Raw genomic sequence first — 11023 nt, forward strand, 5'->3', positions numbered from 1 at the left:
TGAGGACAAACAGTTGGAAATAAATGAACGAAGCTTGGAGTGTGTGACCGCCTGAGCACATGGACTGCCACGAATCTCGATGAAGGTGAATGCTTCACCATGAATAGAGCAGAAGGAAAGAGTAAAAGCTGCTAAAACCGGCTACCGCCAGCATGTCCTGAGCTGAACCATGCATCCTTATATCTTTCTACTCTTTTTTTTTTTTTCATATACCACACTGTTATTAGTACCTTTATCTAACCATTTCTCATCATGTCTATGGCCAATGGGTGTGCACACGCACACCTGTCTATTTTTTTGTTTATCCAATTGTCAGCAACTCGCTACGTTTGTATGCATTAACATTTTTTTGACATTTATTTGTGTTTGTGAGAAGACTACTTTATTTTTATTTTTTTTTATACACAGCTAGTCTGACAATGCATCCTCCTGACCAGACTTGGCATAATAAAATGACATTTTGAAAAATAATTTCTGATTAGCAGTGATTTTTATCATTTAGCATTTTTATTAAAGGCAAAAAAACTAGCCCTGGTTAGGACATTGTGTAAATCAATCTCACTCTTCTTCAGCCTGTCTCTCTCTCTTCTATACACACGGTTACTGTCTGACTGAATTCATCCACTCCAGCCAGATCAATAGTTCTCCTCAATCGCTCTCTCTCCCCCATAAACACACACTCACTGCCTTCCGTTCCCCTTATGTAAACAGAGACTGATTAGGTCATTCGGCTGCTTATTTTGAGGGGCTGAGTTGCATCCACTGGAGTCTCTGATATTTACACTGGAGCAAACCCTGAGCTCAACACCCTCGATCAAACAGACAAAACCCTGAGCCTCCACCACCTCTGACCTTTCATTACCCTTGTATCTCTCACCAAAACCCAGGCGGCATGAAGATAAAGTTCCCAAGATACAATGTCGAGCTCTGCGGATTGCTGAAAATGCCATGTTTGGAGAGATCAGACGGAAAATATAAAGCAGAACAACCCTTCGTAATATCGATCTAAAGGTGCTGCCACATTTACCACTGAAATTTAACAGGTGAAATTTCAATAGGAATCCATGCAATCAGGAGTTTCTCATGTGGGTGGAAAAGTTTCCCACTACCATTTCACTTGTGTTCAAGTTGGTCAAAAGAAATTCACCACACTGACCAGAACAGAAAGCTGCATGAGTTTAAAAACTCTTCTGTGTGAGCAGCGCTTCATGCATCGCTACACTATTGATGATAGACAATGGACCTTTTTTGCCTGCAAAATTTTGCTAATGTGACCCCTCCCTTAGTGCTGCGGAACTGAGGTGGAGAGAATGACAATATAAGCAGCAAATGGTGAAGCAATAACACATGAGTAAACCTATAAACAAGTTAAGTACTTTACATTTTAGACACAATACAGCCATTTTGTTAATGTTTCCTCCAAAATTGTATTACCTTATATAGCCATACTGAAAGCAACAACAGATAGTTTACCTTAGAATATAAATTAAAGCAAAGACATAAGACAAAACTGTGAACTCAATGCGAACCAACAAGTGTATTCTTTAACAAAGATGGTATCAGTCACTTAGTATGTACATTTAATAATGTTAAAAAGGTTTAATATTTATGAATTAGATCATAAACTTATCCATTTCATTGCGAGTGCAGTGCGCTTCCAGAGAGAGCCCGCCCACACATGCTTTTGATTGACTGTGATATTTGATTGAGTCTCTCGCGTTGTGGTGTCGTGTCGCGTTTGGTTTGGACAGCCAAATTGCTTGTTGCGTTGTGTGTAGTTAAGACACGGTGTAAGGTTTTTATAAAAAAATAAAAATAAAGGGCTTTCCTGAAAACACCACATATCCAATCAATAGAGGACCGGAACTAACTGTAGAATGATAAATGATAGACACGTGACTAAATGGAAACAGCTATGCTGTGGCTGAAAGAGGAAGCAAAACCAGAGGAAAAAAACAGAGAGAGAGAGAGAAAAGTCTGACAAGGTACGTCACAGATGAGGTTTGTGGTCGAGGTACAGGACGAGAGAACAAAACACAGTCAGACAGGAAAATGACAGTTTTTCTCTCGTAGATTGAAAAAGGAAGGAAAGAAATACAGAAAGTGGAAATAAAAGAGCGAGATAGGGGAGAATTGGTCTCCGTGCCTGTGGTGCATGAAGTCACTGATTTCACAATTACAAAAGGGAAGATAGAGAGACACAAACAGAGAGAGAGAGAGGAAAAAAGAGAAGCAGCTGTCTGGTGTCTGCACCGCAGCCGCTGTCTCAGCCTCTGTGGGAGATCGACAGGACTCCATCTGTCTGCCAGACATGTCTGCACACCAAGCCTCAAACCATCACAGCTGCCTGTCTTTCACTGTCATACAATCATACAAACAAGCAAACACACACTAGCTATCTACGAGAGCCAAGTGGCACGATTAGAAAAACGAAATGAAACGGGAAATGATGAGGAGAAACAGATCAGGTAATGTCACAAGCCTAAATGACTCAAACTTGTGTCAACAAAATGAGCAGCATGGCTCATTGTACAGTCGATGCATGCATGCTAACCATTTGGCCACAACATTTTAATTTTAGAAGGAAAATCTAACATCAGATAAATCTAAACTTGGGTGTGGAGTCTAAAAATATTTGTGTTCTGACAGTCTCTGGTCAGGTGGTCCCCATCTAGCCATGAGCTTTAACAACTTGCTCTGTAGACGCACTAACCGGATACAGTGCCTAGGCAACAGACATAAATACAGACATACACAAACTCAAAAGGCATCCAAGAAAGTTCTTCAGAATTCTCTCTAGAACACCTGGAATGGCAGCTGTGTGTCAAATTTTTTTTTAAACTGTTCATTTGTAAATTTGATTATTCGTGTTAAAATTTACTTGTTAATTTTTTCTGTTTTTATTTTATTTTTTTGTATATTCATTATTTATTTTGGCACACAAAAATGTAGAGTTTTGTAGTTTCACTAAGACTTTTGTTAATGCTTTGGAGAACTTTAAGAAAAAATAAATTAATAAAATAGGTTATTATCTCTATAGTTTAGATCACAGGCATGTTTCAACAGTGGCTAGAATATACAGCTCACTAAAGTTTTGAAACACAGCCTGTGTCCTTGATGAAGGGGAAGAGGGCTGGTTCTGAACAAGCTGAAGTGCCGTGTGCAGAAGTCTGGCGGTGAGGGTCTGATCGTCACCGACATCCACATGGCCACCTGTGGAAACTCTGAGTCACTTGTTCTGGCACTACAGCATCACAGATGTTTAGAGTGAACATTTCACCCAGTAAACTGATGAGCCTGTCTGCCCTGCTTCCCGTTCAGACACACATGCACGTAACAGTGATTTCTTGATATGGAAGCCAGCAGATGAGTGCGCATGTGTTGCTGTTCTTTATCGGAACAACCCGTGTAAGCTCAGCGTCTCAGTAATGACCTTTCACGCACGCACATATGCCTGTTTACAGTTCCTTCAAAAGCAGTTTAACACAAAACTGTAAGCACCTGTTTCTTTGACAATGCTTCACTCCTAATCAGTGTTGTTACTGTTAACTGAAACTACATCTATATCTGTTAGAAATCATTTCCAGTAATTAAAATAAAGCTGAAAAAATAAAAATATTAGATGAAGTTAAAATTATAAAATTAAAATGAGTAAAAAAAACTGAAAATATTATTTCAATTTTAGCTTCGATAATTTTAACTTCATAACATCATTTTAATAAATTTATTTCAGTTTTAGTTGTTAAAATTATTAAATTAAAAGTTATCAAAACTAAAACTGAAATAAAAATAAAAGCTAAATAGAAATATTAAAAAACTAAAGCACAAAACAAAACTACTAAAATGTAAACTACAATTTAAATGTGAAAACTGAAAATATAAAAAACGGATTCAAAATGTTAATAAATATTATAATAGTAGATAAATATATATTTGAATTTCCTATATGCGTTTTACACCTGGGGTTTTCAAACCAGGGACAGTAGAAAATTAGAGAGTCAAAATATGCCAATTTTTAAATTTTGCTTAAAACAATATAAATCACAAAAAAAACAGAAGGATCAGGCAAAGCGTCAGGGCAGGTGCAAGACGCTGCCAGACAGGGATGTGTCAGGAGCTCGACAGTTAACGTGTAAAGAGAAGGTGTCACTGACTCACTCGTATTTCTGGGAGTTTGATATCTCACCCTTAGCCGAGCGCAGCAGAGACACTCCCTGGGGGCATTTAGCGTGTGCGTGTGAATCAATTTCATTAGTGTGCGTTAAGCATAAGTGAGCTGAGTGTTACAGTGTTACTGGCTGTTTGTGTGTCAGGGTTAGGTCAGTCTGTGCAGCAGATGTGACTGTATAACTGACAGACTCAAGGTCTGTTTTAATACATGAAGTGTGTGTGTTGGGGGGGAGGGAGGGCGGAAGGAGGAATGTGGTTTGGGTGCTAGACGAGACACCAGACGGTATTTCCGGCACACTTGCATAAGCACACAGGAGAGACCGGGGCTTTTCTTCCTCACTTAGACAGAACACAATCATTCGCTCACATCGCCTCTAAACTAAATATAATTGTGTCTACTGGAACGTTACCACACTGTTAAACCATTAACTGTTGCCACTTGCATTTGAAAGAAATCTCTGACAGCACCAACAGGGGGTCAATCTTTGTCTAACATGAGCATGAACAACAAAAAAAGCTCTGGCTTGGTCAAGGGGGTCATGAGACATAGCTGGTCAATGGGAGTGAAACAATCCAGACCTTTTTTCCCCCACTAGGATGACCTTTCTATAGTTTCTAGTGCACTAGTACAGTTTGTGGAGTTTTGTTTCAAAGGTCACATCATGAAAGTGGAAGTATCTCCAGTGTTCTGACTTTATGCAATCATGCAATGCGGGCTTTTCCCAACACAATGATTTCATTACAAATTTCCCTATTAAATAGGGACAACTTCAACAGATGACACATCTGAAGTGAAGGGTAAAATTATTTGGCTAGAAACCAGTGCTTAGAATATGATATCAAATACAAATTTGCAGTATCAAGCAATACATCAAAATGTTTTCATACAGCTAAAATAACTGGAAGCAGCTCACACTGAAAGCCTTGAACATTCAAGAACATTCATTAAAAAAAATTGCTAAAACTAACAAAAAACATGACATTATTAAACATGACAATGCCACTAGACAGCAAAAATACTAGATTTAAAGTACGAAACTTAATAATGTTTAAATGATAACAGTAAGCGCATTAATTTAACAGAAATAAAATAATAAAACTAAAAATTTTATTAACTTGAAAAGCCAAAAATCTGAAAAATCTAACAATGATAAAATGCAAAACAAACTAAATTGAAAATCAAATATAAAATAAAATAAAAATGTTCATTTGTGGATTTTATATTTTAAATTGTATATTTGTTATATTTTATTTTACATTTTTTTTACATTTTGCATTATTATTAATCACCTTCATAAGTTTATTTTATTTTTATAATACCACATTCAAGGTAAAAATAAAAATCCACACTCTTATGTATATTATATCAAATTTAAGGATGTGCTATGCCCCCGCACTCCCCCAAAGATGTCCCTCTTCTGACCTGGCAGAATAATGTACTTCCCCTTCAGCCAGACCAACTGGAATTCCCTCCCTCCTGCCATACGTCCCCACCTGCCTCGTGCCACCTCATAAAATTGGGTCAACACTAGTTTATCAAAACAACTGCAGCCTGGCCCAGACAATAGCAAACAGTCTCCTCTACAGACTATCACACATTACCATCTGGTCACACACGTGCAAATCCACTTGCAAAACTTGACCTTAGCGCACTAGCAAACATGGAAGGAAAAGACACTTACTTTGTCCAGAGGCCTCTTTAGCTGGTAGTGAAACTTCTCCTTCATCTCGTCCAGCAGCTGTTTGAGTTGCGGCTCCTCCAGCGTGCCCTCATGCTTGCGGCCAAGCTGTAGGTAGCAGGGCCACTTGGCTGAATCGAAACCCCAGTGGCAGGTTCTCTTGTCGGGGGACTTGTGTGAGTGCATTACAAAGTTCTGTGGGGAAAACAGCAGCTGGCATTCCATGCACTGAATACAAGGAGCGTCCGGCTGGACGTAGAATTGGGGCACGAACAGGCCTTGGCACTTGCCCAGACACTGGTGCTCGACCTGGAAACTTGCTTCGCTCTCCTTCAGCAGGCCTTGGCCTGGCAGTTTGCTGTTGGGGTCAGCCGAGAGGGCAGCACCTGGGCGGAGCAGGGCGTTGCAGAGGCGTTGGGCATCAGTTAGGGTGATCAGGCCACAGGAAGGTGCGTTGAAAGGCAGGATGCCCAGCACCTTGAGGATGTGCAGCTGCTCGGCATCGCATCGGGAACAGTAAACGTAAAGTTCGTCACAGACAGCGTTGATCTGCTGCAGAGAGAAATCTCGCAGCACCGAATTGAGTACCTGGGGCAGACAAAGACGCTTCTCGCCACCTACAACAAAGCAGGAGATGGACTCTCCTTCGAGCAGAGAATGGGTGAGCTCTGTGGAGCTGTCGCAGGGAACCAAGAGCGGACCGCCTCCGAGGACTGGGGGAGACGGTAGGGGAGCCATGCCAGCAGGAGAGGCGCACTCCTGTGCAGATTTTGCTGAGAAGGCAGCAGGACCTCCCAGGGAGCTCTGGCTGCTCAGCGTGAACTGTGCCAGAGTGTGCTTGAGGCCGGCGCTGAGATCTAAAGCCTTGGAAGCCCCGACTACGTGGAACTCTCTTTCCTCTATGTCCATTTCTGAGCTGCCGTGTTCCTCGCGCTCCTTCTTGACCTTCAGGGGCTTGGGGATGCTCTCCAGGCTGCGTCGTTTCAGGTGCATCTCTGCCATTACGCGCTTTTTAATGGGTGCATCCTCCAGTCGCTCCCTGTACAGCCGCTTCATGTTGCCTTTGAATGACGTCAGGTCTTTGAAAGGGGTTTTCAGACTAGTCTGAGGGCTGGCCATGTCCGTACACAGATGATTGGTCTTTCTCGGGTAGAAAATCTTCAGCTGTTCTTCAAACACGGCACCTTTGAGTTGGTCCTTCTTTCCTCACTGTGTTAAAGGTTGCAAATCCTTTTACGTCCAGCTACATGCATGATGGTGACAGAATTAATGATCTGATGAGCTTCCTGTGAAGGAAACAAAAAAGAATAAAGTTTCAATTGTTAAAAACATAAGGGCTTAGACAAAAATTTAGAAAAACAACGAATCAGAGTGTGAAGCCACACAAATGCTCATGAAAAGAATATGCTGTCAGGGCAATAAAAAGCATCCAGAACAGTTTTTGTGTTGGGCACAGTGCTAAACTAGACGACAGAAACATTTTCACCTCATCAGGATAATCTAATTTGAGACCAATCGATATAAGGACAGTTTCTCGGTGGTTTAGAGCGCTGTTTCTCTCTACTGACAACATGCCGAATCCGTCAACGCGTTAAATGAGTCAATGCACTAATAACGTCGGTTTAACACACAGATAACCAACAGCAACCGTAACTAACAGCGAGCAGCCATTTAGTCCTGTCCAACCACAGCAGGCTTGAGATAAGATGTAACAACTGTACATAACCACCACATATATGAAAAGATCAAATCACACGCGCCATCTATAACAGAGGAAAGGCTGACTGAATAATTGTTCGCAAAAGCCTGACTGACACTGATGGAAACGGAATTTCCGAGCATGAATATGAAGGCAAAATGAGAGATCACAGCCCCAAAATCAGCGCATGCCATTGAGGTTTCGGCTAAAACCAGCACGAAACGCGTTTAATTTGTTATTCACAACATGCGCCTCTGCTCCACGAATGTTAAACGACGCACACGCGCATACCGGCCAAATTTAACACGGTACCAAAACGCAAGTTCCTCGAAATAAAACGACATTTTTGCCCTGGTTACGCTTTACCAAATGTGTGACAGCTCAAATAGACTGACCCTGACCGCAGACGTCGTTTCGTTTCCTCGTAAAATAACCATTTTCCAGAAACACTGACAAAATGCTGTCTATTTTTAACCCTGAGCGACAGTGTCGATCTTTTTACCCCGCAAGGGCACCGCGGCTCTGTCCACGCCTCTATCCGTCTCTCCCATCTCATTCTCCGGGCACAGCTGCGCTGAGCGCCCGCGGTGTGACATTCCCCATCTCCGCGACCGGGAGACCCTCAACATAACTACAGAAAAACCGACCACATATTAAATCCCAAATATGTCAAAATGACAGCGAACGCTTGGATTTTAAACCCATTTCTGTGACTTTACACGGCAGTGAATCATTTGCCAAGCTATTTAACGTTAGACTGACACCTGACCCTACAAAAATGTTAAATAGCTATCGCCCCAAATGCGTTTCTGTCTTTTTTCCTTTTTAATATTAAAAATACTAGACATAATGTTGATCAAGCTGAGGTTTTAAATCAAAAACCAGATCATCGGAGCACGACGATGCGTCTCTTAAATATGAACGTTGAGCAAATGTGAATATAAACGTTCCTTTTAAACGGCACATCAAAACATATATCCCACCGATTCACACGCTACATTTAACCAAATCACCATGGCTTAATAACAACACCTAAACCGGTTTTACATCTAAAAGCTGGCTCGTTCGTACAGGCAGCTTTAGCAGTGCGGCTAAAACATTTAAACCCTTTAGCACGCGCTAACCGAGCTAACGCTACAAATCCCGTGCCGAGCTCGAAGAACATCACATAACCATTAAAAACCATCAAAAACGATTTAAAAACAACCCGAGAATCTGTTGAGCCGTTTAGTAAATGAAGACAGTGTATAAGTGAGCTTGCTGTCGCTTTTTTTTTTTTAAAGGGACTTACCTCAGGATGATCGCTCCTGGTCCGCTGTCTCTCTCTGTCTGACCGTCAACAACACGCGCACAGACTGAAAGCCTTCAGACAGCGCGAGCGTCACGGCGGATGTCGCGCGGGCGTGTCTGTCTGTCTACCGCCCTCCCCCAATGTCTTGTGAAGTTCAGACTTGCAAGACTTCAGGTATAAAGGTATAATTTAAAGCATGTAGAGGCATCTGTTTTCATACGGGATGTGGTAGGTAGTTTGTGTTACATGTGACGAATTAATGGAAGGTTTGTTTAGACGACGTTTCGAAATGCATTAACATTTAGTCATTTAGCAGACGCTTTTATCCAAAGCGACTTACAAATGAGGACAATAGAAGCAATCAAAACCAACAAAAAAATTAGCAATAATATGCAAGTACTATACAAGTCTTGGTTAGCCTGCTTACTATATTAGACTAGGCTATATGAGCAATAAAAGCCTGATGTACCAAATATGATAGGCCTACTCAAGAGAAAACACATGTGCAGACTTTTTCATATTTTGTCTAAAGGTTCAATAAACTGTTCCATTTAAAAAAAAGAAATATTTTTATGACTATTATTTCATATATCAGGCTTGACCTAGATGTCTTGATTATATCTGTCCTGTCTCTTCTCCAGCTCAGCTTCCAGTGTATTTTCATACTGAAGCAGCAGATGTCCTGTTCGCTGGAGATTCTTAGTGTTTTCTTTGTAAGTATTTGTAGAAGTATTTTCTTTGTATAAATAAGGGAGGTTTTTGTCACCATCGGATTTAGCGACATTCTTTTGGGGATCATGGGGGAATCGTATGCTAAATTTGAATAACTTTGTGGTGACAGAATGGAGTGAATGGAAATTAAAATGTCATTGCAGCCATTTCCCCAGAATGCAAAGATTTAGCATGATTTATGATGAACAGTGAAGGGCTGCATGAGCAGATGTCTGTAAACGTTTCACAAATAATGAATCATCTGAAATGTTTCCTTTGAATGAAATTCCTTTCATCTTAAACATCACACTTTTTGTATATGCTTGAGCAATGACTTAACATAAAAACGTGTGTTATTTTTGTAATAATATACCTATGTTATAATGTTTCATTAATTTTTTGAATTAGTTTTATTTTTATATTTTATTTTATTTTTATTTGTTTGTGTTTTTGTCATTTTTATTTGTGCTTTTTATTAGTTTACTATTTTTATGTCAGCTTAGTTCATTTTTATTTTTTATTTTTTTACATAGTAATTTTATTGCTTCAACTTCAACTTATAATTTATTTGCTGAAGCAACATTTATAATTCTTTTTAGTTTAATTTTTTATCTAATATTTATTTAAATTTCATTCAGATGTTTTTTGTTGATTTTTTTTTTATTTAATTGTTTTAGTTTCGACTTAAAATGAAAATATATGTCAACAGATTTTTCATCTTGCACTGTAGAAGCTTAAAAAGAACATTATCAGATATGATGTCTGAACTGACCTAATTATAAGACACCCGGACATGTTTATGGACATTAGTTTGAGTAACTGTTATGCTAGTACAAATGTTGTGGAGGCTTTTGCCAAGGACATTAAGTAATAGAACATTCTCTGTGGCTGAGTAATGGCCTGGAGCCAATCCAGCAGTTTGCTTGATCCACAGGGCTTCCGCCATCCAATGGGCTTCTTTTTTTCAATGAAGCCATGATGGGGTGCTGGGATCACCTTTGGTTTGGTATCCATCTCTGTGTGAGCCATTTGTTAGGTGTGATTTAAATATTAAATGGAAGAGGCAGAGCTATGAGGGCCTGAATTCAACAGCCCATTCACAAACACCAACTGCATTAACACTTTTAAAGGCTTCTCCACCACACTGACCCAGGTCATGTTCAGGCAAGATGGGTTTGTGAAGATTTGAATAGTTTTGATGTGCTTAGAGGTGTTGTGTTTGTGTTTAGACTGAATACTCACACAAAAGAGCAAGAGGTTACATTGACACCTTCCTTGGAAAATCTAACATTTAAGAACTTAAAAAGTGTTTTTTGCATTTGCCAGAATATGCAAAACACCAAAAGCCTGATCTGAACCATGCAGGCTTGTGGATTTTAGTAGTATTTTAGTGTAACAGGAATACTATTATATTAATTTGGGTAATTACCATGAAATTTAAATAATGACAACAGGACTCTGCAACTATACCTC

At 40.0% G+C, this 11023-nt stretch overlaps 1 protein-coding gene across 3 annotated transcripts in view; it reads right to left on the minus strand.

Annotated features, from left to right (window-relative positions):
* Window positions 1-8977, minus strand: part of skila (SKI-like proto-oncogene a) — a 29202-nt gene extending 20225 nt beyond the window's left edge. For all 3 annotated transcript variants that reach the window (XM_058745943.1, XM_058745934.1, XM_058745926.1), the window contains exons 1-2: window positions 8840-8977; window positions 5853-7135 (exon numbers count right to left, since the gene is read on the minus strand). In XM_058745943.1, coding sequence (XP_058601926.1) covers window positions 5853-6968 — 1116 coding nt within the window. In that variant the 5' untranslated portion in view covers window positions 6969-7135; window positions 8840-8977. The remainder of the gene's footprint in view (window positions 1-5852; window positions 7136-8839) is intronic.
* Between the last annotated feature and the right edge of the window lie 2046 nt (window positions 8978-11023).

Source organism: Onychostoma macrolepis, chromosome 02 (assembly GCF_012432095.1).
Source record: "Onychostoma macrolepis isolate SWU-2019 chromosome 02, ASM1243209v1, whole genome shotgun sequence".
NCBI classification, from domain to species: Eukaryota; Metazoa; Chordata; class Actinopteri; order Cypriniformes; family Cyprinidae; genus Onychostoma; species Onychostoma macrolepis.